Source organism: Melospiza georgiana, chromosome 5 (genome assembly GCF_028018845.1).
Source record: "Melospiza georgiana isolate bMelGeo1 chromosome 5, bMelGeo1.pri, whole genome shotgun sequence".
In the NCBI taxonomy this organism is placed as follows: Eukaryota; Metazoa; Chordata; class Aves; order Passeriformes; family Passerellidae; genus Melospiza; species Melospiza georgiana.
Genome location: NC_080434.1, coordinates 43,566,612 through 43,594,115, shown reverse-complemented (window position 1 = coordinate 43,594,115; position 27,504 = coordinate 43,566,612). Strand labels below are relative to the sequence as shown.

Genomic DNA, 27,504 nt, shown 5'->3' with positions numbered 1-27,504 from the left:
ACTTTGTCCATTTCCCAGTAATATTTAATCCCTGAGGGCCACAAGACTGGAGACCTCCTTTGTAATAATATTTACTGTAGGTTTTTCAACAAATTAGCACAAATGTTTGGGAACTGAATATACATACATAAATAAGCATTAATCTCCATGAATCTCCATAATTAATAGAGATTAAATACTCTGTAATCTTATTACTTTAGGAGTTACAGGGACAAGTGTGAACTGTTGAGGCTATGCTCTTCATGGTTAATAGCAACAATAATAACAACAATAATGCATTACATTTAAAAAATAGGTTCATCTGCAGAATGTGAATTCTTTAATGAAAAAGCTCTGCATGTCTCTTCCTAGCAAGATATCCCTAGATTTATGTGCATCATAAACAAACATGTCTGTGGTATTATCAAGTGTAATTCCTCTGTATTTGTTATTAGGAAAGGGAATATGGTTTCCCATATGCTTTCCCTTTTATTTCTGCTGTAACTGGGCACAGGCTCCCAGTACATTATCAGGAAACAAAACCCACCATCCCTGCTGTAAATATTGCAAGGTGAGTGTTCAAGACCAGAGGGAATTTTGGGCAGGAAACCTGTGCCTGGAAAGAGCCCACTGCAGGATGGCTAAAGCCACCTTTCTGCTCTTCAACTGCTCAAAGCCATCTGAGATTGCAGGCAAAGAAATATTCTGGATTATTCATTTCACTGGTGACCTAACACATAGGGTGTGCTGAACCCCAGCGGGGCAGAGAGAGGGCAAACAAGGGGGAACGCACAGCTCAAAGGAGAGCTTGAGGTGTAAGGAAGGATTTCCATAATGGAAAAAAACACCCAGCTTTTAGCACTTCCTCATCTTACAGCTGCAAATTATTTCCAGGATTTGGATACACCTCGCCAAACAATCCTGTTGGGCTAGCAGAGCAATACCCAAGCAAAGCCTGTCACAGCAATTCAGTATTTGTCATTTCTAAACAGCTATTCCCATATAAAATAAAATTATGGCATTACCCTTCAGCTGTGAGAGTAATAGAATCTCTCACTTCAGAAATGATTGGAATTTAGTGTAACAGCTATAATTAAAAGCTCGATAGTTTGCTGAACATATTTTTCCCAGTTTAATGATCCTGTGTTACATGAAATCATACTTTACACTGCAAGTAGCTACAGAGTTTTGAATGGGAATATTTAGAGGGAAAAGTGCTGCCTTTAATGATTAAGATCAAAAACAGGTAGATTTAAAAGTTAACTGCCTCAGTAATGCCACTTTCTGGCTGCCACCAAAATCCCTATGAATGGCTCTGAAATAGCAATCTGTTTTAAGCAAAAACCAAACCTTCCTCTCCAACTTTTCTGTCTCAATTCAGCACTCTTGGCATTATTCAAATGATGTGAATTGTCTTTTTTAAGACGATGCCATGCAAGTATTCCATGTGCTGGTGAGATCAGCTCTCCTCCCTGTTCCCAAGTTCTGGAGACCTATCACCACAAGGGCTCACAACCAGGGTGCTCCTGGATGTGAGAACAGAGGAAAGCCAGGAGATCCAACAGTTAGGAGACTTAGGAAAGGATGGCACACTCTGATTTTTCACTGGGCCATTATTGCCATCAGCCATTATTACTCTTGGAAGATATACTGCTCCTCTAGGGTGTGCTCAGGGAGCTTGGGAGCAGCTGGCTGGCTGTGGGCACTCACACAGAATCATAGAATAATGAAGTTGGAAGAGACCTCTAAGATGAGAGTCCAACCTATGCCCTAGGTATAGGTTAATTGAGGTTGAACACCTCAACTGCACTATAGCACCAAGTGACATGTCCAGTCTTTTTTTAAACACATCCAGGGATAGTGATTGTACCACCTCCCTGGGAAGAGCATTCCAGAACACAAGGAAAAAGGCTGGAAAAGCCATGTAGAACATGTTAGCACAAGTTTCCTTCCTAGGAAGTTACTGCAAGGACTGAAAGACTTCATCACTTTTCCACAATTACCTTGGACCACTTGAATTTCTCAAGGTGCAGGTTTGAGTTTTTTGCCAGGTTCTATTCCAGAGTGATCTGAGGAGCAGCAGTACTTCAGTTTTGCTCTGAGTGTAATTTTCCCACATATGGGAAAGGTGTGGTGATACTTTTGAACCTGAAACATTTCCTTTGACTGTTAAAGATCTTTGTTCTCAATTTTATCTGAAATCACCTAGTTTTATGAAGAAGCAGCCTACTGAAACTTCTGCAATTGTTCATTTCAAATGTGCCAGCCTCAGTTGGTGGTCTGGGTTGATTTTGTTGGACAACATACTAGCCTTTCATGTTTCTGTTCAAGAGAACTGAGTGGAAATGTAAGATGGGCATTGCCATTTAACTTTGGATCTTCAGCTGCCTCCTCTGGACAGCTCACTATGTTGTCTTCATGCTGGGAAGGATTTTCTGGCATGGAGGGATTTTAAACCTATCCTGGAGGACAACAAAGGCTTTAGCTCTCTCTGCACTGAACCTGATGGAACAGGGGGTGGCAGAAGCACTCTGATCTCTGGTGAAAGAAATGCAGTGCAAAGCAAGAACATTTACCTTGAAATTCCCTTTTTGTTCCACAGAAACATCCAATTCTAGTTATCAAAACACTGAAGCCAGCTCCCTGGATAATGGAAGGCAGCATCACAAAGAAGGGAGGAAGGTCAGAGAAGTTAAGCTCTGCCAGACAAGTATCAAGCATCTCAGAAATATTAAAAAGCAACACTTAATCCTAGTGGTTTTTAAAGCACACCCTTACTCATCAAGATTCTGCAAAATCAAAGTTTGACAATAACCAAGGAAAACAGTTCTCTAGACTTCCCTGGTTGCTGATTTTTATGGAGAGGGTGGGCAATGGGCAGACTCACACAGGGAAAAGCCCCAAACGTGGAGGCACTCAATGCCACAGGACAGATCCATCCTTGTGCCAACATGCCCATTCTGAGCCCTGAAGGACACACCTCAGCTCAGGATGTATCACCTGCTCCAATCTCTCCTCTATGATTGAATGTGTGCAGAAAAAAACCCTTAATTCCTCACCACACAGCATATACAGCAGGTAGTTTTTAAGCAGTAAATTTAAGGCAGGGATTTGACACTGCTGGTCGGTGCTCAGAATTTTGAGATGAATGTACATGATGAGAACTTGAAGGAAGTTTGATTTCTGTGACAAGTTATCCAAGTGAATGATTTCCAAGGGCAGTGAAGGAACAGAAAACCACTCTGATTAAACCTTAGTAGATGCAAGTCCATAAATTAAAGAAGATAAATAAGGTAGCCTCCATTAGTCTAGTCTTTAAATAATTCATAGCAACTGAGTACCCACCTGTAACAGACTGTAGAGTTTATTTGTAATTCTTTCTTTTTTTTGCTTAAGAAAACAAGTCTGAAGCACCAAAACACAAGAAAAAGAAAGAATATACAACTCAACCAACATGTAGTTGTTGCTGTTACTTGTCTTTTACCCTATATTTGTATTGTGCCAATGAGAGAGAGAGACTTTGGGGCATGGCCTAGTCATGACCTGAGCTAACTAATGAGCAGTGTGGGTTTTATGTGGGTGACATGCAGCACAGTGACTGACACCAGCACAGTTTCCTGCCACAAGACCACAATGGCTCAACAACCATTTTTTATTAACATACTACTTTAGACCTTGATGCTGTCCCTGAAAAGCCTTGAGACAGTTTTGCCATTCAATTTCTATTTTAGGGATTAATTTTATGATTGATCAGAGCTGACATGAGGACTCTGTCCCTGCCTTTTGGGCCTCTTCCTTGGGGGCTCTACAGTGGAATTAGAGAGACAAACCCCACCTGCCTTGTGCAGATTGGATATGGGGAAATAGAGCATCTCTTCTTTATTTCATGGAGCTGTTGTGCTGGCCACAGGGAGCAGAGCCACTGAAATCAAAACAAGCATTCCTGATCATGTTGTTTCAAAAACTGGACCAATAATCCTTGATCTCCCACTAGCAGATTGCCTTTCCTGATTCTCCTGCCTGAAAAGCCTTTCTTCAAGAGATTTCTTTTGCTGGAAATGGTTAAGCTTCTCAAAAGTCAGAACTGATAAGAAATAATCTCTAAGCCCCTTTGCTGCTCTGCTCCAAGTGCCACCAGCTCCTATCCCTGCTGCATGGACCTGCAGGGAGGGATCCTGCTCAGCCCTGGGCTTGTGCCAGCAGCTCCCCACAGCCCAGGAGATTCCTCCTGCTCTCAACTTGGGCACAGGCTGGCTTTTCCCCTCCCAGCACTTGGCAGCACATTTGGTTAGTATTCCTAGAAAATCCTTCAGCATCAGCAGTGATTGATACTGGAGACCGTCAGCTCTGGCCCAAACAGGCTGTAAATCATCTCTCTTCTGACACACAGCAGCAATCACTGCTGGCAGGGAGCCACTGCAGCCACTCCCTGCTCCTGCAGCTTCAGCAGCAGCTCCTGTGGATGCTCCCAGCCAGGCCTAATGCCTTTGATCCTCCCCAGAATGGGAGCAATTGCCTTAACTCACCTGTGTGGCCCTGTTAAAATAAACCCCGCTTCTTATTCATGCTCCCTATTTTCCATTCATACTTTCTGCCCTGTTACACTCTCCCCTTGCTCTTCATTTGAGCTTTTTGCTGCTAGGGGCTCTAACAGGGCCAGGAATTCCTTTTTCCAACAAGAGACTGAATGATTGCCATGGATATTTTTATGTATCTGTGCACCCACACTTGAGCAGTTGGTCAAGGTGCTCTCACTGCCAGGCTGTGTCACACTCATCATCATCTCTCTTCTAATACTGAATCAAGAGCCACCTCCTGAGTTCTCAGGGATGTTATTCACCACTTAGTCATCAGCGAGATGTCAATTTGCTGCAGGATCTCCTTCAGCTGGAACTGGCTGAAGCTCTACTGGGACAGATGCACTCCTCTAGGTCCAATTAAATGCAGGTAGACTCCTGACAGTTTTCTGACTTTAGGACAGAGTTACAACATAGCCACAGAAATGGATCTGATAAAGTGGGTATTCCATTCAAGAAATAAAAAGATTTTTTTTTCCTGTTTCCAATAAACATACTACACAAATATTTGCAGATCATCACCTGTTTCTTGCTTCTAAGAAACCCACCTATCCTGTCAGACCTTACACAAAGGCAGCCAACTCCAGGGAAATGCTGAACAGGCTCAAGTAATAGCTCTACAATGAAAAATAGATCTGCAGCCAGAGCTGGCTGTGTTCAGCCCCAGCTGAGAGCTCCCTGTTAATTATTTATAGGGCACTACGGATTAGCAGACTGCTTCACAGCAATAAAAGCACCAGGAAATGCAGTCCCAGCCCTAGGGAAGGCAGGGCCAAAGCCCTGGCTGTGCCCAGTGCTCTGCAGCCAGCACTGGGAGTGGCACCATTTGCAGGAAGGACTGGATGAGACGTGCCTCCAGGTCTGTGAGGTTTGGCAGTTTCCCTCTGATCCAGGCCCTGCTATTCCAGCCAGGATTGGCATAGGGTATAGAGCAAGTGATTTCAAAATCCCATTAAAGATTTTACTGACACCAACCCCTAAACTGCTTTCAAACTCTAGCCACTAAGTCAACAATGTGGATTCTTGCTAATTCCTACACTCTGGTATTATCTGCTATAAGCATGGGAAGTTGGCTAAAATCCTCACCACACAGAAATCATCATCTCAGTTTCCCTGGGCTTAAAAATTCCTCAGCAAGTTGAGTTTTAACAAGTGCAGACACAGGTGAGTTGATTGTCCCCCTTATGACAGAAATTTATGCTCCAATCTGAAAGCTGAAAATAAGGAACTTAAAATCCCAGTCTTGCAGTGACCCCATCAGTAATGTCAGGCTAGACATCACTTTTTTACTGACGGCTTTCCTGTCAGAAAATAGCAGTGGCTAGTTATTTCACACCTTCCTTACAGTCATTACTATGATTTTAAGTGCTTTGTGGTATTCCTATCAATTCCAATTCCACCAGCTTTGAAAATTGCCAAGACCACAGCAGGCTTAGTCAGATTTTTTATCCTAGCATAGATTTCAGGGAGGGAGCAAGAGCAGGAAGAGGCAATCAAAAAATCACATCCTGACAGCAGCTGCCTGCAGTGCAGAGAAACATTGCGGGAAGTACTCTTTGCTTTCTCTTTTTTCCTTCCAAAAATTTTCAGCTGGAAATTTAGAGTAAAAACTATTACTTTGTAGCCCTCCAACTTTGCACAGACCAGCAGCAAATTGCAGCACAGAACAGCTTGGGAATGAACCTCAGGGCTACGTAGCTGCACAAGCACTGAGGACAGATGTTAGGGACAAAAATTAATAAATGCATTAAAAATTGTTATTAATACCATGTTCTTGGTATTAATAACAACTATGTACCATAGAAGCCTGAGAAAACTGTCTGGAAGTGAAAAACAATTTTGGTTGGAAGTATTTTCTGGAGGTGAGCTAATCTAAGCCCCAGCTCAAAGCAGAGGTAATGTTAAAGTTACGTATGTGCAAATATTTGCATGTATTTTCTGCCCACAGTATAGATAAATAAAAAGTATTGTGTATATGGTGAGCATATCCATATTTTATACACACAGACCAGAGCAGAAACCTGCAGCAGTGCAATCACTGTCCAGCACTAGGATCTGTCCCCAAATGAATCATGACTTTGAGTAATGGCAAGTGAGCCCATTTTTAACAAGACTCTCAGTCATACCCTCAGAAGGTGATACGACAGTGCAACCTTGGCCAGCACCCCTGGGAAGCCAGGCACTGGCACATCCTCCTGTACCAGAAGCACTTCCTCAAACCAGTCTGTGCAAGTCAACTCAGGATGACAGCAAATTACAGATCCACTGCAAAGCAGGGATATCCAACTTCCCCTCCTTGCCTAGATCTCCTTCCAGACTGGGTGAAGAACTTCCTCACCTGCCCCACCCACTGAGCATCCTCACCAGCAGGCTCTGCAGTAAATTGGGATGTGGTTTCCTTGGGCAGCTCTCCCTTATGGAATGCCCCAGAGCACCCCAACCACACAGACCCTGCCATGGACCTCCAAGACCTGGAGATTTTGCTGCTTGCCAAAATTCACATTCACAGCATTGCCTCTGGAACGGCACATGTATGAGCAGGAGCCCTAATGAAATGCCAGGCTGGCTGCTCCACACTGGGGAAATGTTCAGTCCTGCAAACCTTGTGTCCCTCCTGTGCTTTTCCTGATGCTCTCAGTTTCTGGCAATGTCCCTGAGACACCTCTGAGTGTCAGGAGTTGGGTTCTGCTTTGCAGAAATAATGTTTAGAAGTGTCATAAAGATGTTCTGACAACTGCAGTTTTCAAGCTAAACAATGTCTACATCTCAGAGACTTTCAGGATTTTTCCTCCAAAACTAGACTAAGTTTTCGCCAGCTGATCTCACAGGCACTGATCCTTTCTTTCCCAAGAGCCTTTCTTGTCTCTAATGCTGTTACCTGCTGTGGGAACAGAATGAAGGGCACAACAAACAACACTGGCTAATAGAATACTAGAAAAAGGACGAGGATCTGTGCATCAATTCCCATAATGAATCCATTTTTGGTTTAACTGAAGTTTCAGGGATCACCAGTCCCTGTCTGTGCACTTGCACACACACCAACCCACAGCTGCACATACATCTGTCTCCTTACAGACAGCCCCAACATGGAGCCCCAATATTTGCCTCACTTTCCCCAATAAAAAGATGGGATTCCATTGTGCTGGCTCAATCCATGTGTCATCTGCCCCCCTCCCCCCAAACACCACTGCCCATGCAAGGGAGGGCTCGTGCTTTACCAGCTCTATTGATCCACTCAGACCTTTGGGTGGGAGGAAAGCCTCTTTAATTACTTTGGCTGATTTTCAAGTTCTGTTTTGCCTTAACAATGTCTTCAGAAATCCAGTACTGCATTTTAGCATTGTTATCGCCTAACTCAGATTTGGAGTATTGCTCCCCAGAGAGGCACCTTCTACCTCAGCCTGGCCAGCCCATGCTTGGCATCAAAATCACACCAAGTCATTCATTTGCCTTCTCTAAGGATTTGATAACCTCTACACTTCCCTCAGCCACAGGTGTTTTGACCTTTAATTAAAAGGAAAATTTGTTGTCTTCCACTCAGAAGGCAGCAAATAATGAACTCATTAAAATGAGGTTACTGTTCAGGCCTTAGAGCGATAAGAGCCAAAGTCTCATTAGCAGCTAACAATCCAGAACATAGCACATAAATAAACCTAATATGGCAGGGCAAAATACCTTGGTGCATTAAATTTGAGCAGAATCAAATGTTTACAATGAATGATGTCTGGGGCATGAAGTCTTAATGTACTTAATGAAGGAAAGCAAAGTTCTTATTAGGCATGAAATGTTCCTGCAGAAATCGCCCCAAAAAGTTTATTATGTAAATGAGGGAGTTAGAATTAACAAGGACATAGCAGGGAAATATCAACTTCTTCCTAATAAATGCACCAATTATGAAGAATAAAGACACAGCAACTTCAAATCTAGAAAACGTAATTATATGGATTAATGTAGAAAGCTACTGAATGCAATATAATGAAGAAACTGTATCTTGTGAGTGTCAGAGAGAAGCTTCGCTGACAAAGCAAAGAATCAATTAATAAAGTTAAATCCATGAGTTTTGAAAGATTCCAGGCAATTAAGGGCTTACCTTAAAAAAAGCCCTGCCTTTGCTTAGCCAGGCATAGAGATGTGCCTGTTTGTCCCTGCACAGTGTGCTCCATGGCTCTTTCCTTGGAAAGTGATAATCACTAAGCATGATCTGTTCAGCCGTCCAAAAATAACCACCTGTGGTTCAACAGGGAATGCTGGTTTTACTTCCACAGGCATGCAGTGGGGACAGGGGTGGGATGGAGATCACTGAGCCCCCGGGGAAGGGGGGATGCCTGTGAAGCCAGGGACAGCAGGCAGAGTGGGAATAGCTGTGTGGCACCTGGCCTTGGAAAGGGATCAGCTTTCCAGCTGTTAAAATTCAACAGAGCTTCTCCACCTTGCAGAGCCTTCAGAATCAAATCAAATAAATACCTTCTGCCTCCCATGGAGCCTGTGCAAATCCTAGGAAGGTTTCTGGCCCTGGGTGCCAGGGATATGCAGCTTCTCCACTCTTTCATTAAAAATAGGGAAAGCAGACCCTAATCACCTAAAAAGTTGTTCCATATTAAGGGTGTGGAAGACATGCGTGGCCTTCCTCCAAACAGACAAGCAGTGACAAAATGAGTTTGGACTGCCTTAGCTGACAATATCTTCTTAGCATTAAATAGAGGGGAGGTCATGACAACAAAATTGAGCTGCCTATTATATGAATTATATGAATTAATATGCATATATGGAAATTGAAATGGCAAGAAAAAAGCCTTTAGGACCAAGCCAAAGCCAGTTCGAGTGACAGATTTGCCCTTTAGACAGAGAAAATGCTTGACACGCTGCAGGTTCCAGGATTCACATCTTAATCCTCGCTCTGTGTTTTTAATGAGGCCAGGCTGGGCTGGGCGGCTCCTGCCTATCCTGCAGCTCTGTCATCTTGCTGAGATGTGAGCAGAGCAGGAGAGGAGCCCCGGTGATGAAATGATGTTTGTTCCCTGCCCCTTCTCCTACTGCACCTTAAGTGATGATGATTTCTCAAGAAGTTCTTCCCTCATAGGAAAATTCAATTGATTTTTCTCAGCCCATCAGTCTTTCTCAACATATCTAAAATGCTCTAGATAGCTTGGAAAATTATCTTCTAAAATATAACGACTCTGATTCTACGCTTCTGACTTTAATGGTGTCAATTTAGTGGGGATTTTTACCAGCTGGGGATTTTCCTCAATGTCTCAGCTAACAGTGGTGTTCATCTCTGAGGTTTTGCATTTTAGTGAACGTTTACTTGTTATATATTATGTAAATATAGTCCCACATGTGAGATTGTCACAGGATTGAAATAATCAACTTAAAAATGTCTGGCAAGATAGGCTGGAAACCATACAACCACCTTAATATTTACTGTTAAATCACAAGATTTACTGACATAAGATTGCTTTATTTCCTTCAGCAAGGAGAGGAATTTGCTTGGTGACTGTTGCAGCTGATAAACACTATCTCAATTTTACATCTTCCTTGCAACCCTAAGCATGTTTCTATTTTAAAAACTCAAGGCAGATGCACCCTGCCTGGAAGTCTGTTGTATTACACTCACCCACCTCAGCTGCTTAAACCCTGCTTTTGTGGTTTATCCTGCACTGGAGATACTTCTGGTTTCTGGTCCTTGCTTAAATTAGACCAAAAAACTATTTTCCTATGAATTTCAGGGAAATTATGACCATACAGAATGTAATTTTTTCAAATGAAGGACATTAGCTGGACTGGGGTAGGGTGTAAACCACTGCAATCATTTTATCTTTGAACTCTGCAAGAACATGAAGGTCCAATCAATAGGAGTGTTATTGATAGATAATAGGAAAAGTTCTCAAGGGCCACATAATGGAGGCACAGAAAATGGATGAAAACAGAGTTTATAACCTATTCAGCATTGGCAAGGCCAACAGGAAGAGAAATGCACTCCCCATCTCACATGCAGCACCACCAAATTCTAGGGGCTGGGGACCCAAAGCAGATCTGTGCACAAGGAGAAGCTCCAGGAGCAGTGCAGAGCTAACAACCAGTAGTAAACATCAAGTAAAGCTCACATGGGTTTAATCATGTTCTCCCTTTCCCTAGGAGCTGGAAATACGTCCAGAACAAAAACTGGACCAGTGGCCAAGACTATTTCTTCCATAAGCAGCACCCTTTGCTTCCTTTCATTTCCAGTGGACTTACCTTAGCTTGGAGGAGAGAATATAAATAAACATTAATTAAATTAAAAATGCATTTATGACATGGACACAGCTTCTACTACAGGCCAAACCTGAAGCTTTGCTCATTCACACTTAAGCCTGAATTTGCTATTCAGACACAGCCCAAAATGGTCCTGCAGGTAAGCAATCCCAACACCTTCATGCCTAGATGATGAGCAGTATTCCTAATTTTATTTTGGGGTTTAAGCACATTTTATCAAGCTTCACTAATGAAGTGAGCCAGTATATTGCTGCCTCTGAGTGGCAGGGTTTGAGTCCTGCTATGGATCAGTGCCCCAGGGGAAAATGTCCTGGGCCAAGGCACAGAACCATCACCTCCTTGGACACTCAGGCACTCCCACTACCTTTTTTAGCCCATCAAACTCTTATGGAACAAATTAAGCTCTCTGTAATAGTCCTATAAAAAAAAGATGAGCCCAAAATAATATTATTTTTTCTAAATCCATGTTAATTTCTTATTTATTTCAGGCTTTACTAGAGACTCAAAATTTACTGCGCACTCAGGTTGCAAATTTTACCTTCAACCTTGGATTTTCAGGAAAATTTTACCACACAGGTAAGAAGGAACTTCATGCAGTTAAATAGGTGACAGAATTTTATATCTACCGTTAAACATTCCCTTTCTAAATAATCAGAGGCTCTGAGACATCATTTTCCCAATCTTTTATATTTCATCATACCTATCACACCTGAAAAACCTTACTCTGTCTCCTGAGGAAATAGAGAGATCTCTGCAACCACTTTGCCTCCTTTATAACACTAATATTTACCACCACACATCTTTCAGGAAAACACCAAGGGCATCCTTGTGTACCTGAGCAGTTCATCCATAGTGTGTCTTTACCCCTTTGGACACTGAAATGGTGGAACATCTATTTATTCTTCTTTAAAACAGAAAGGATTATGCTTCATCTTGGTTGGGTTTTGTTATAGTAAAAGTGCAAAGTCAGTGTTTCCAAGAATATTCCCACCCTTTCCCCTAAAGTGTGTTGGAAAATGTAGAGAGGTAAAGAGCTGCTCTGAAGTGACAGAATGGCAAAAGCCTGAAGGACAACAGATGCCTGATTTACTTTTAAAACCATTGTAAGGTTTTTGTGTACTTTTAGCATAGAGATTTCTTCCTCCTTCCCTGTCCCTCAGATGTAAATAGAGTAACTGAGTGTAGCAGGAATAGTTTTGAGCCCAGGATAATGGAATGAATGTGAGAGAGGAAGAAAACTCCACAGACTCCTAAGAAATGGTAATGTACCAAGGCAGATATTAATATTTTAGAAAAAGGATAACAGTATTTAGTACAAACTAAAACAAAATATATCGTTGTGAGAAAAGAACTGAGTTCTTACTAAACGCTGATGCACACAACTCTGAACAGCCCCAGGCAGGTTCAGAGGCTTCATGTTTAGTTTAAGTTAAAACTTTAGATCCACTAGCAAGTTTTGAATTCCCAGCTTCTGAGTAAGTACCAGAAATCTACAGACAGCCCAGATCACTCCCACAGGAAAAGCCCACAGAGCATCACTAAGGGTGGCAGGACCCAGCCCTGTCTGACTGTGCCAGCATCAGACAAATCACTGATGTTCCAGAGGAAAAGCTCAAGGGCTGGGGCTTTCTGGGGTCTTGCTGCAAAGACCGTGCCATGGGAAGGGCACTGAAAATGTAGAGTTATCTGGTTTTGATTTTTTATACTACGATGTGATGACACAGGGTTACAGAAAACCTCTTACATTTCTTGGTTGGGATCTCACAGCAAACATTGCTCTGGACTGCTGAGATAGACATAGAATATTTCCAGTGCTTTGCATGAGGCACAGGCTGGATCCAGAGCCTGACCTACAGAGAATCTCTACACAGACTGTAACAGCTCTGCTCATTTCTTAATAAAAGATACCGACTACAAACCCTTCATTCCTACACCCGGTACTCCAGAAAAATTCTTATGTTATGTCTAAGTCCCTATACTCATGCTTTTGGGAGATGCAGCTCCAAAATCCACCAGAGTCAGCAACACAAGAGCAGTGCTAGGAAAAGCACAGCTGAGTTGTGGGAGTCTCCTCAAGCACCAGCTCCTCCAAGCATGCCAGTAACTGCAGAAACTAAAATCATGCATGAATAAAGATCAAATCTCCCCTGCTACAAACACCTCCCCCTTTGCAGCACAACGCTGTTAGAAAATTTCCTCGTTGATGTTTAGTCTGTTGTCTCAGACTTTCTGGTACCTTTCTTGTGAGCGGCATTAGGAACTGCGTTGTTTTGGTTTTTTTTTTTATTTTTCATTTGAATGGAGGGCAGCAGAATATATAGATGAAAATTGAATCGGGTGTTTGCCAAGAGTTAAGTATTTTTCATGTTCTTCCTCTCCCTTTTGGACTATAAAGCAGAGCAGTAGGGACAGGAGTGCCAGACTCATTTTTACATGTGATCTACGGTGTAAGTGAACACCTGTCTGCACAAGTGGAAAGCCAGTTTATTATTCTGTCACACCACCTAACCCCTGATGTGATGTCAATGAAAGCATCACAAAACCATTCTACCAAAATTGGGAACGTTTTTGTAAAAATAGCATTGATTTTATTCCATGCACGGAATACTGATAAAGTAAGAACAGGAAACATCCAGCCTCTTTTACAAAAAAGCTCAAGTTTTTTATGAACTGCTTCTTAAAGGAACAAAAAGCAGCTGGTTTTAGAAGGATCACTCTCCCTCTCCAACCCTTCTATCTTCCAGATAAATCCTCCTGGCTCTTTCCCAGTGCCTTGCCTAGAGACACAATAATGGGGATTGCACTCAATCACTCACTGCAGGGACTCCCTTATCCCTTTTCCTTCTGAGGGACTGGAAGGATGGTCACTGGATCTGCTGCTAATTTAGAAAAATTAACCACTCCTTAAAAGAAGCAGGTGCTAAATCCCACATAAAGCAGCAGCTTACACACTCTCCAGTATGAGCTCTCCTGCTCATCTTCTGGCCCTTGTGCTGAACACAGCAAGGCCTGTACTGAAAGAAATAAAAGCTTCTCTGCAGAATTCTACTGGCAAAATTAGGCCAGATAAAGCAACAAATATATTGGAAGCTACCCACTGGGTATATTTCTCATTAGCTTTGTGTTAAACCAGTATCGCAGAGAAGAAAACTCCCTAAAATTTGTATATAATTTCAACCAAAACCAACTTCAAATTGGAGCTGGAATGACAGAGGGACTGCCACAGGAACTTTTCTAACAAATCTCATAACCAGATTAAAAAAAAGCTTTCAAGCTGTAACACATGTAAACAAAGAATGCAAATGAAATCAGACACTAATATTGAGGCACTAAATTGAGTATCACACACAAGCACCATTCATGTGTGGCATGCAGTGCTTATGTTTTTGAAACAAGGTACTGAAGAATACAGCCTCAAAAACCATTGATCCTCTTTGTTTCCTTAAGTGCTAAATTCACTGCATTCAGGCTCAAATAATTTCTAATACATTTGTCCTGCCTTCATGCCGTTAATGCAGATGTGAATTACAGCTTCTTTGATGCTTAGAACCTCTAGCTTAATTCTGCTCTTCTATCACAAAGCACATCTGAACAGGCAAACAGGGGATAAAAAATACCTTAAAAACCCTACCCATTCTGTCCCAGCCCGAAAAAATTCTCCTCAAAGGCTTCTGAGCAGGACCCCGCAGAGCAGAGCACAGCGTATGTTACTGTGAGAAGGAGGAAGCGACAGATGTTGCTGGCACTTTGGAACAACACAACTGGGTCCATAGATAGACACAACTGTATCTGATTAGGTAGACAGCTCCATTCATCTCTCTGTACACCAGCCAGGAGGTCTCTAATTGTTTTGCAGATCACTTAGCAGTTAATGATGCTGTTGCCCTTGGACAGATCATGCTACAGACTGATATTTTCTGTCCAAGTCAAAGCACTGAGGAGATATAGGGATACCAAAGTTACTCCATTAATATAGCCCACAGCAAAGATTTGAGGGGGGGCAACTTCTCAGGTAAGAATTTATTTCTGTCACAAACATGAATTTTCTCTCTCAAGTTCTCATGTCAAATAACCACAACTCTTTACAAATTCAATTTCACAAAATAAAGCCCACACAAAATTTTGCACCAAGTCAGATGCAAAGTTGGAAAAAGAAGAGGCTGAAGAGTGAACAGAAGTGGGAGTCTTAAAAGTGGGCTGGAATGATCCTACAGGGATCAAAAGCAGAAGGGCTACAGAGGGTAAGAGAGATATTGACTTATCTCTACTGACAAAGCAGGTCTGCACAAAGCACTCTGGAGCTAAAGCAACCAGCCTAGTTGCCCACAGTAAGCTCATGAGAGCCAGGGCTGATATTTTTTCCCTCACTCTCAGGTGAAATCTCAGGTATAGGGCACTGGATAAGACTGAATGTCATCCAAGCCAATGGTAAAAGTTAGAGCTGATGACACACAGTGGGGCTCTTTATCCATTTTTCCCCCAGTAAGAAAAAATGCCTCCAATTTCCTGACTGGAACATATTTGAAAATCAAATCAAGATCAATCTTAATCCAATAAAATAATAAAGTTAGAAAACTTACTATAAAAGGGATAGTTTTTTACAGCTCACGTGGCTCAAAATGGTTATTGAATCTAAAATATCAAGTGAGGACTTGCTTGTATTTCTATTACAACTTTAAATTATAGCTTTTGAGTGCCTCAGGATAATTTTAATTGAGAAAGAACTGTAGTTTAAAAATCAATTATTTTCAGTAATCATCTGTTTCAGTTCTTCATTAATGACCCATACAGCTATCTATGTAAAACAAATCTTATTAGTCTGGTATCAACTACTTGAGAGCAATGAACAACCCAGTGTCTCCCAAACTTGGTACTACACACGTAGCCACAAATTCTCCAGTGGTGGGAGTATATTAAATAATTAGTATTATTCCAACAATGTGGCCATGAGAACCTGTCTGGGGGGACAAGTGTGGTCTGCTCTTGACTTCAGCCACGGTGTCTGGTCTGTGACAGCAGTCTGGACTGAACAAGGTGCTGCAAGCCAAGAGCAGGGAGCCAGAGGAGGAGCTCTAGGTCCTCCCTGCCACCCTTTCTGCTGCTTAAGCTCACAAAGGCATTCCTCGAAGTAAGGGCTGGAGAAGGGGAAGTCAGGTGCAGACCCCTGGTTTTTTCAGCCAAAGAATTTGCCTGGTGTGGACACCAAAAAGAAGCCGATTTGCTGTTTCCATGATTTTACCACTGCTCAGTTTTATTATTTAGAATGGCTTGTTTTCATTTCAACTCCACCTTGTTCCAATGTTTAATTAACCTCTCCATTAGGAAGTTTTCCTAATGTACAAGATAAATTTAATTGTGTCTTAAGTGTGTTTTTCTTCCTATCCATAATGCATATCATAGTTTCTCCCTTGCCATGCTGAAACTACCTTTCATTACCATCCCTTTATCTTCTTTCTGTGAAGCAGCTCCAGAAGTCTTTCCCCAGAGGGCTGATTTCGGAGCTCTTTGTTCTTGCTGGTCTCCTATACCTTCCCTTCATTCTGCACAGACTTGGCCTTGCAGTGCAGTGTCCTGACTCTGCCCAGGGACTCTGGATGAGATCCTGCCCACGCTGAGCAGAGCAAAGGGATTAGTGCACACCTTTTCTGAGAGGCATTGCCTACCAGGTAATTCCCCCTGCAACAGCCTGCTCTGGCTCCTTAGGAGGGCTCAAACTCCCACATCCTATTCTAATGAAGGAATTCCCAGAAATTTGGCTCTTTTATTTCAGGGCAGACTTCATACAACCTGCAGATAAAGTCTTAAACTGAAGATTCAGAACAAAAAGTCTTCATGTTATCATTTTGATTGCTTAACTTTTATTTTTGCTTGTTTGGTAATTTGTAGATTATAAGAGCTTTCTTTTAAACTTTTCATTATTTTCATGCTACAATTGCTGATATTAGTTGGCATGAAAACTACAAACCATTTTATACTTCTAAGGTATTTTATGCATTATGGGAAAATGATATAGTACATTATATGATTATACACATTCAGATACTTGTGTATTTGCAGAAAGAGGCAGCTAGCTGGCTTGCCCATATTTGTCCTTCAGAAGTCTGCACATATAGAATTATGCAAATGAATTCAAAGTTTTCCGTGTACTAAATTATAGTTCTCTTCCACATTCACTTTCTATAAAGAACATTAAAGAACAAGAGAATGCAGAAATACAAATTATGTTCAGGAAAGACCGTAAGGTCAGCATAATTTTTTTCTGTGGTTCACTGTTTTTACATGTACATTTTCTACTCTACAACTGGTTTTGGCAAGAATTATTTGGAAGCAGTTAAACAGGTAGGCAAAATGGAGAATTCTGTATAAGTAAGCAAAACCTTAAAGAGGTTTTGATCAATCAAATTTCTCTCAAATCTCTCCTTAAGCATGACAAAGACACATTCCTAAAAACACTGATTTCTATGGATTTTTATGGATCTGGTCCTGATTTTTCCACAGAGTTAAGAAGTTTCTCTAGGAGGACATGGACACATGACATCAGTGAAAATCCTGAGCTGGAATGCATGTAACTCTTGAAGGGCATGCAACAGGGAAGAGTGCAGGTCACACACTTAAAATGAGAAAAATGAAATGGTCTCTATGAAAAGGTAGCTGCTCGAGCCACTCTTGACTCCTGCTGGACACACACAACCTTTCCCAGGCACTCTGTCAAAGCAAACACCCAAGGCTGCTGTGGAAGATCAACATCTTGCCAAAGCACATGGTGAACCAGCAGGCTCCAGCTCCTGAGAACTCTGTTTATTACAGGCTTGACCAAATCACTAGAGAGTTGAGAGCTCAACTTGAGGTTCAGGCAGGAGCAAAACAATCTAGGTAGGATTGATGTCCACATGCTGAAAGTGGGAACAGCACCCCATCTTCCTCCATGCTAAAGAAAAATTAGGAGTGGGAAATTTGTACTGGGCATAACAGCAAAATTGACAACAGCAAGAAACCACAGATCTAATCCAAATGTTGGAATGAATCCAAGAAAAATCTGCAAAGGAAACTTGCAATAACTCTCAAAACACTCTTCAATATGTCTCAAGTGTTTGATCAAAAGCATTACAGTCATTACTGTTTCTCATTTGGAGAAAAAAATGAGAGACCTTGCAAGCAGGAAAAATTGAAAACTTTCCCTCATATAAATAGGGCTAAGGAACTCAGGAAGCTTATTTTTTAGCAGGGGTTTTAGGCAGGAAGATGAAAATGTATCTGTTTTCTATTAATAATCAATGTTTCATTGGTTTACCTGCTGCCTGTATGGGTCATGCTGGGTCAACAGCTCTTCAAAGAGGGTTTAGCTCTGACTCATAAGGTGAGACAGATTCTTGCATTTGCAAGTCTCCTGCGTACAACATCCAGGTTGCTGATGAATTAAAAAAATCCCTTTCCAATGAATATATGACACTAATTCTCAACTGACAAGGATTTATATTACATAAATAAAACCCATCCAAATTGGGTTGGCAAAGTCTCTGGCAGTTTCAAATGAAAGCCAAGAATTAATTGGACACAGAGACAAACAATTTTTCCATTCCAAAGATGAATTCCTGCAAGTCAAGGTTGAGTTACATTTAACATTTCCTAGAGGATTTTCATTTCTGGGAGTGTTTGCCTGGGACTTATAATAAAGACAAGGAAGAGTATCCTAGGGTTCTATTTTACTGAGATTTTATCACAATGTCCATCACCATGGTAGCTTGTTGATATATGGGTGTGAGAATCTGTCCAAATTTTCCCTCATCTGCCTCACAATCATCCTTGGGAGACCACTGAAGAGAAGATCCCCCCTGTCTGGAATATCTGTCTCTGAAGGAGAAAAGTCACACGCCACAGGCCCTGAGACCTGAAAACACAGTGTTAAGCTATTGTTTTCACAAGTGTGTTTGCTGTATGCTAAGAAGGGGGCACCATGCCCCGTTTGCAACAATAGCAGCTCTGGAAGCTGTCCCACCTCTCGGCCTGGCTGGACTTCTCCTGAGTTTCAGGTGGTCTCCCACAGAAAATCCTCATCTGCTTTACAACCACCGTGACAGACCGACTGAGATGTAAGGAACCTGTCCACCAAGGACTGAGATATGAAATTCCTAAAAGGCCCCTCTGCTCCTTCCAAGGACTGGGACTGAAACCCCCAGCCCGGGGGAGGTGTGTGGGGGAGGCAAGCTGACCGAAGCGAGATGTTTGCCTGCAGATTGTGACCACTGGAGCAAGAAAACAATGGCTCTCATGTACTGCTGAGAACATAGACTACCTGTTACATCTGTTCCCTATTGTATCTGTTTCCCCCCCTCACAATTTTCAGTAATAAAAACCTCTGAGTTAGCTAGAGCCTTTGAGATCTCCCCAGCGTACCAGGCAGACCCTCTGCTGGACTGGACCAAAGGACTTCTTCTCTGCTTTGGTAGCTATATCCCCTTTCTCTCTCTCTTTCTCTCTCTCTCTCTCTTTTTCTATCTTTTTCTCTCCCTTAATCCCTCTATCGCATTTTTGCTGTGGTTATTTCAATAAAACTGCATTTGTTTTGATTATCACTGCAAACCCCCTTGTACCATGTTGGTTTTGCACTCAGATCATTCCTACGAACCATCAGGATATCTGTTCACTAGGACGGATCCTGACAATGGGAGCCACGGGGCTCTTCCAATTCAGATGGCTTGTTATTCATAACAATGGCTCCCAGATTACATGCACAGAGGAGGAATTCTTGCTCCCCTTCTTAGAGCAAAACATCTTTTCCAGAATTTGGCCCAGTCTAAATCACATCTTTCTTTTACTGTCTGGCAATTCTGTGGAGAGATCTACCTAAACACCACTAGTCATTTGTCGGGCATTTTTAAAGGAAGAAAACTGGTGCTTTATTTAGAGGGTAAGTTCATCTCAACACACCTCTGGTTTACAATTTTGTCCTTCCAAGTAACTAAGAGTTAAGTTGCACTGAGATATCCATTTATTTATCCCAAAACCATGTAATTAAATTCAGGCTGTTTGAGATCAGTGAGGGAGTGCATTCCACAGCCAAGGAACCCTCAGAGAACAATCTCTGCAAACAGCAGGCTCTCCGGTAAACTGGCTCGATTTTGCAAACCTCCTTTGCCTTTGAAGGCAGACCCAGCAGAAGAAGGTGTTCAGCAGGCACACAAGTGAGAGAAGGATGAGCTAATGCACACTCAACATTGCTAAGTGACGATATCTCCAGAAATTCAGCATGGAAACATAGAAATGTGGCTTTAACAACCTTTTGAAGCAGACAGGAGGAGGACTTTGGTTTTGTCTGCTTTCATGGAAGCCTTGACAAGAGGAGCTTAAGGAGAAACAGGGCAGCTGCAAGGGATGGGCTTTATGTGAATCACTGAGGCCCACTAAAGTGGACTGTGGCCTCCAGAATATCTCAAGAGATCTGCAATATGCCTGTATTTGTAGAATGCTTCTCATTTGCAGATTTTTTATTGACTTAAAAACCCCCAGAAATCCAAAGTCAGTGAAAATTATTATATACAGACAGGAGAAAAGTAAAAGGGAGGTCTGAAGAGCTCCCTTTGTATCAAGCTTTCCAGCACCACAGCAGTGTGTGCTGTTCCTCTGCCCCCCTCCACCTACAACCTGCATTTTAAAATCTGCAACAGTAGGGGCATAGAATATACATGAATGAAAAATTAGAAATAAAGCAGAAACAGACAACTAACATCTGAACTTAACTTGTGAAATTATGGGAATTATCTGTATGAAAAAAATCCCCTTCATTATTTCACAGGAGTGTAACTGTTGGAAAACCCAGACAGCATGCTAAAATCTACAGGGTCAAGGATATCATGACAGTAAAAATTTTAGTAAAATATCTAAATACAGAATTACTCAGTGCTGTGTACTCCTGGAATTGCCCTTGATAATATTACATTACTTTCTATGTTGTGTTCAAGTTTCAAAGCTGTGCATCTTTTCTCCAGCGTCACTGACTCCCTCTGCCTCTAGAATCACTGTGTCCCAAACTCCCCGACTGCTGCCCTTTTCTGCCATAATAGGCCATTACCATAATGCCATGCACAAATTCAGCACTTGTACCACTGCTAGGCTGGAACCACTGCTCTTTTCTAAAAAATTCAGTTGCTAAAAATTCAGATGCTCACCTGTCTCTTGCATCCACCTGTTCTCTTTCCAAAAAGTGTTACCTTTAAATAAATGAAAACCAGTAATTTCATTCTTATCTCCCTGCATTCACTATGAGTCTGAAAGTATTGACCTGATATAGAAGCTTCAATTGCCTCTCAAAGGACAGAGAAAATCCTCAAATTGACTGGTGTAGGGGCGTCTGTAGGAGTGTCTGTAGGAGTGACGGGGGTCACGCACGGTCGGGACGGACGGAGATGAGAGATCTCTGCAGCTAAGTCATGAAACTATCGGTTTATTACAAAGGGCGTGGGTGCAGGGCCCTGTTGTGAGCTGCCAGCCGCAGCTCGGAGCAGGGCCGAGAGAAGAGAGGTTTAAAGTGTAAGAGAGTCAACGGCAAAGGTTTAAGAGCGGAGAGCATGTAGAAAGGAGGGGTGAAGAAGTGCAGAGGTGGCCGCGAGAAGAGAAGAGAAGAGAAGAGAAGAGAAGAGAAGAGAAGAGAAGAGAAGAGAAGAGAAGAGAAGAGAAGAGAAGAGAAGAGAAGAGAAAGAGCGGAGGAAGAGCAGTGGAAGAGCGAGGAAAGAGAAGAGAAAGAGAAGTGGAAGAGAGCGAAGTTTCCGTTACAATACAATAAATCATCTTTAGTGTTGAATATTCAGATTCTCATCAACCAATCTACTACAGCATGCATATCCTATAACATTTCCATACAACCTATAAGAATCACTACATTGCCATACTGTGTTACATTTTAAACCCTAAATCTTACTCTTTGGGCCCCATCTGCTAAGCTGCAGGGTCTGCTCTGACCCTTGGACCTGCCTGCTTGCAGAGGGTATTGTTTCATCAAGAGGGGATTACCTTCAGCTGGCCACACCATTGTTTTCTAGTTGTTCAGTAACTAAGGGATCTCAAAACTTGCTTTCATTTCAATCTCGCTTATAGTTTCTATATTCTCAAAATCTTTTGCCAGGCAATCATATTTAAAAGGCTTTCCTGTTTCATCCTCACCAACAGACTGGAAATGGGAAAGCATCCAATACTCTCCAGAACAGAGCAGCATCTTGTATCCATGGAGGGCAGCAGCAAGGTTATTTATAAGCCAATTCTACTGAAAGAAAATGAGGGCTACAGCCATGTTTAATACATTATGTAGGAGGTCAAGACTCAGGTGTGTTCCTCCTTTTCTGATACTAAAGTCTATGATTAATTTCAGAGATTGGAGCAAGGAAACAACTTGTTACAAACTGAACATGGATTTTTCCCTTTCAAAACACAGACTGACAGGAGATGCAAAACCAGGAATGAAATTACTAAATGGCTTTATAGCATTCCCCTACAAAAAACAAAACAAAACAAAACAAAACAAAACAAAAAAACCAACCAAAAACAAACCAGAGTACCGAAAACTAAAACACAGACAGCTAAACAGAAAATAGGATACAACTTGAAAATAAATGTATCTCTTCACAACATATCCATCAACAGAGCCAGCAGATATTATGAGCTGATTAGGAGTCTGCAGACTCATTATAGCACAGGTTAACAAAGACTACCAAAAAGAGCTCCAGGTCTGCATCTTTACATCAACTAATAATTCAAACAATCCAACTACTTTATTAAAGCTTCTTCATTGGCAAGGCTGCAGTTTCTAGTAATGAGGATAGAAGGCAAAACTGAGAAAATTATCTGGAGAGAAATGAAAGTCATGGGCAAAGAGGAAGGAGAAGGAAAGGAAAGCAAAATGCTCGTTAAGTGCATAAGGCAAAAATCTACCATGAAGTGAAATGAAACTCCTGCCTGGCAGAAAAGCAATTTAGCTTTATGAACAGCTGCCTCACAGAGAGTCAGGCACACCAGCAATTAAAATGAAACAAGTTGATTTTAATACACCTTAGTAACTGTGATTGATCTCACAGAGCTGCTGTTGACTGTACACCAAGAAACAATTTAGGATCCAGGTTAAAATGAAGTTTATAGTCCTCCTTTAATGGATTTTAGTACCTGAGGCAGTACAGTGTTCCAAAAATTATTAAAATGTACCCTGTCTCTGTGTAACCAATAAGCTTCCCACTGTAAGGCTGGTGCAGTTCCACGCACTCCTCAGCATGCCTGGAATTCCAAATAAGCCATCTCTATGCACAGGACTCATTAAACACCTCATCCTTCAGCTTATTAGCATTCAAGTTTGCCAGACAACCAAAACAAAAGGTCACATTTTATCAAAAGCAGACTTTGCCCAAAACATATACCAAATCCCTGACAGATTTATGTACAAATACAACAGGGATGGATAAGTGAATGATGCAAACACTCAAGATGGAACTGCAAAGTCCCGATAAATGGAAATTAGGATAATTCACTCTGGTTTCCCAGGTAAAGTATAAACTGTGAGGGTAAGCAACAGGTTACACATCAGATGGGAAAAGGAAACCCCACCTCTCTGACCATTCAGACTCTTACACTCCTGAAAGCTCATTTGTTATTTTTACAATCTGCTTGTCTTGGTGTCAAAAATTGAGACACGGATCTGGAATCAGATTTGGAGCTTTCTATAAGGAAAAAGCAACAGGTGAGCGCTTAAATATTAAATAGCCTATTACATGGATAAAGAGCAAATGATATCATGCTAGTGACATCAGATTAAATGCAAACGTGAAACATGAATTTTGAAGAAATCTGAAGAAGTGTTGTCACTGCCTGAACTTCTACACAATGAAAACTCACATAAAGCAAGATCACATCTTCTCTGTATCACTTATTTTGTTCTACCACTAAATGTCCTGTCTTTTTGGTTTTAACAGAGAAATAAATACAAACCCTTCATGTGTGACAAAGAAAAATACCTTTTCTTGGACAAAAGCTTGTTCTGCTTTCCAATCAACCTAAATGTCCCTTCCACAGCTTTTATATCTCAAAATAAACAGCACACCTGTGTCTCCTTCCTATTTTGTCTGCTTTGAAAATGGTGTGATTTTTCATTACGTAAAGCAAAGTTTCTGATATGAAGATGAAATACCTTTTAAATCAAGCAATTCAGAAACTAATTATCTCCTTGTGCATCTTTTGGCATTGCCAACACACTGATGTTCTTAGGTTTAATCTGATTCTTTGCTTCATCTGGTATTTGGCACAGAGCAAGTTATTATTCTAACCAAAATATTGAAAGCCACAATTTTTGTTTTTCATAGCTGCAGACTTTGCTTTACCAGCCTTAGCTCCCTGTTCTTTTACCAGAGTATTCATCACATATTATTGTCTGGAGTCATGGGCAAAAAGCTGTGGTTTCCTGCAATAATTTCATAATGATGAAACGGATCCTGCTGAGAAACATCACAAGGAGATGTTTCCAAGACCTTGCGTCTCTAGCCTGTGGGAGATCTGGTTTGGTATTTCTCTATAATTACTGTAATCGATATACAGAAAGGCACAAAAAACAATGATAAGGCAGAAAACACAGGGAAAAAAGATTAAGATATGAAGAAGTGGCTGGCCTAGAGAAGCAACTGTTCTCATGCTTGCCAAACTAACAGTAAATGAGGTGTTTGAGGGGCAGAAGGGAAAACTAAAGTTCATAGTAAAGTGAAAGGTTCTCCCGAAAAATCCAGCTGGAGGCATGAATTTTTCCTTCAATTACCTATTTATTCTTTATTCCCTTACTCAGAGTTGTAGCTGCCATCATCACACAGAGTTTAAGGGGTAACTGAGATTTCAGCAACCCTTGAATGATAGCCCCCTGTGAGAATAAGAGTAATTTCTGACGTCACCCAAAATCACTGTGTTCTATGGGCCAGCTCCATCTCAGCTCATGAAAGGGTAACAGGTGTGGCAGAGGCCACAGAATTGCTATGCCAGGGCTCATCAAAGGACAGTAAATCTTTAGAGATGATGATGATTTATGCTTTCCTCAGATGCTGTCCTGAGTATGCACCTCGCATGTAAAGCCATGTGAGAAATCCTCTCATCCTCACAATATCCAAAAAAGTACTCTGACATAAGGAAGTTTTTCCAGGAGTCCCTGATACCATCTCATTGTGCTTTTTCTCTGTCCTCATCTCTTAAACGCCATGTACCTCTTCCTCCCTACTCCTTCTAATTGTAATAATTATACACAAAGAAAAGACATTACAATGTTCTGCTCATGCAAAATCATTGTTATATTCTAAATGTAAAGGTAATTAAAGTCGACAATTTCATTTCCTTTAGCATAATCATGGAAATTGAGTCATGGATTAAGATTTTAACAGTTCTTTACTCCCCATTACAGCTTTTTCCTGATTAAACATTGCTACCAACATCTTAAAAAGTTTTTTTGAAGGGGGTTCTTTTGGTTATATTACTGCTCTGGAAAAAGAAGAGGGAATGTTACATAACATTTAGGTGAACATTGGCCAACCAGAGATTTAAAACATACAAATGAAATGAAAAAAGCACAGAACACTATTTTCAGCCTGATCCTGCACTTTCTCCCATTACATGCAGTAGGAGCAGAAGCCTATTGGAAGGGAAAAGCATCTATACAAATTGCAGGGTTGTTTCCTTTAATTAAATATATCTTTTCAAGCAATTAGCCCTAGATGTAGGCAATATTAATTGGTGCTTATGTACCAAAACAACCAGTGATAACAGGTTGCATTACACCAGCACCTTCCAATTGCAATTGGTTAGCTGTCGTTAATTAAAATAATTAGTAATCATTCATATAACCTAAGGGACATAAACATTTTTCTTTATCTTTATATCTACAAGATTCCATGCTAATAGTCTTACCTACATAAAATTTCATTTGTTTTCAGAAATAAGCATTTCCTGTGTGCAAAAAACCCCTACCTAAATACAGTCATAAAAAAAAACCTTTAAACTGAAAAAAACCAAAAAACTTTTGGATTTCTGACATCCAAGTCCACCTCCCGTAGATACTTCTCCAGCATGCAGGCCTTATCCTTTGTAAGGGCATTAACAATAGAAACTGGCCACCAGCCACTTATAATCAATTAAAGTGGGTTTTCCAGTATGATAAATGCTAATCTTTTGGGAGCAATTCCACAAATGGACAATATAGAATTCTCTGAGGAATTAAGACAAAATTAAATAAAAAATGTGCTTCAGCTAATTAAGAATTTAATTATGCTCATTTTACTTGGAAAATAATGGGTAACAAATAACACCAAGTTCTTATATGAAAGATATGAAGGGCATAGCTTGGTATTCAATTACATTTCAGAGTAAAAAGAGGCTTTTTTTACAGACCAAGACCAAATCTACTGAACAATTCAATCAGCTAATTTACAAAGCCACTAAATGTAAGAACAATGGCTAGTATGGTCGTGAAATCCCAACAGCCAACAGCTTTCAACTCCAGGTCTATTTCTGGCCTAAGAGAAAATTAGAGAAATGACTGGAACAACAAGAAAGATAAACAAGGCCACTCCAATGTATCTGTCCAGTACTAACTTGACATTTTTCATGTGCATCAGTAATGACTGGTTTCTTCTCTTCAAGTGGTAAAATCTCTGGTTTTTTTCAGTTTGTTCCAGTGCTTAACTGTGCCCTTTTCCCAGAGCAGGGGCAGAGCTGTGGCCTGGAGATGGCCAGGTCACTTCTCATGGCAGAGAAGAGTTCCTGAAGCCCCGGCCCTGCCAGCAGGCACCATGAAGCACATGTTTTACCAGTTACCAGGCTTCTCAGTGATTCCAGAGAAATGCTCTTGTCATTCCATTCCTTCTGCTGGGGCCAGTCAAGAGGCCATGGAAGCAATGCTGAAACACACAAAGCTTAGAGTGACTTTTCAGCACTTAAATGAGATCATTTGAGTCTTTTATGAATGAGCAGAGTCCAAGGAAGGTTTTGTGGATCCTAATTTGCATAATTAACAGTGAAAAAGCCTCAGCCGTTCACCCTCTGAGCCTAGACAATCCAGTGAGTTGGCAGGAAATTAAAGGCCTTGCTGGAGAGGAGGGTTAGATATTTCTGGGAAGGTTTCTGAGTAGCCTGGGGCTCAGGGACACAACCTGAGCTAGAACCTTGACCTCAAGACTGGAAACAATTTTGGAGCAACTGGTGCTTGCACAGTTGCTGAAAGCTAAAGAATGACGGTGCTGGAGAAGTACCCTGGATTTCTGCCAACAGAGGGAATTCTTGGTAGCACCAATTTATTAGTACTTCCAGTAAGTTCTGAAAGAAATCTTTCATGATGATAGGCAGCAAAACATTCTCCACCAGCAAACAAGGGCTGGCATCTGAGCTAACTTCCAAGAGCAGGAAGCAGGCAAAGCTTCCAGCCCAACCACTTCTGCTTGTTAGCCTTCAGAGCAGCAGGGCAGCCTGAACCATGCATGACACTGGCCTTTAGCAGACACAGAAGTCTGCAATATGAAGAAGAAAAGATTCTTGAAACTGGGACCATTCCATCATCAGCTCAAACTCTTACTCAATGACTAGAATGTCATTTCAGCAGCCAAACTCTTTAAACCTAAAGCTTTATGAAGTAAACTTTTCACACATAGGGCCAAGACTATTAGACTGCAGGAGTTTCATTTCACTGATTATC

The 27,504-nt window shown here is 41.3% G+C and overlaps 1 protein-coding gene across 8 annotated transcripts in view; it reads left to right on the top strand.

The window, feature by feature from the left end:
- Positions 1 to 27,504, top strand: part of LOC131083953 (bifunctional heparan sulfate N-deacetylase/N-sulfotransferase 4-like) — a 139,861-nt gene that overhangs the window by 30,317 nt on the left and 82,040 nt on the right. For 3 of the 8 annotated variants that reach the window (XM_058024970.1, XM_058024969.1, XM_058024968.1), the window contains exon 3: positions 11,297 to 11,384. The exons of the other annotated variants lie outside the window; for them this stretch is intronic. In XM_058024970.1, the coding sequence (XP_057880953.1) occupies positions 11,297 to 11,384 (88 nt within the window). The remainder of the gene's footprint in view (positions 1 to 11,296; positions 11,385 to 27,504) is intronic. 8 annotated transcript variants of the gene reach the window in all.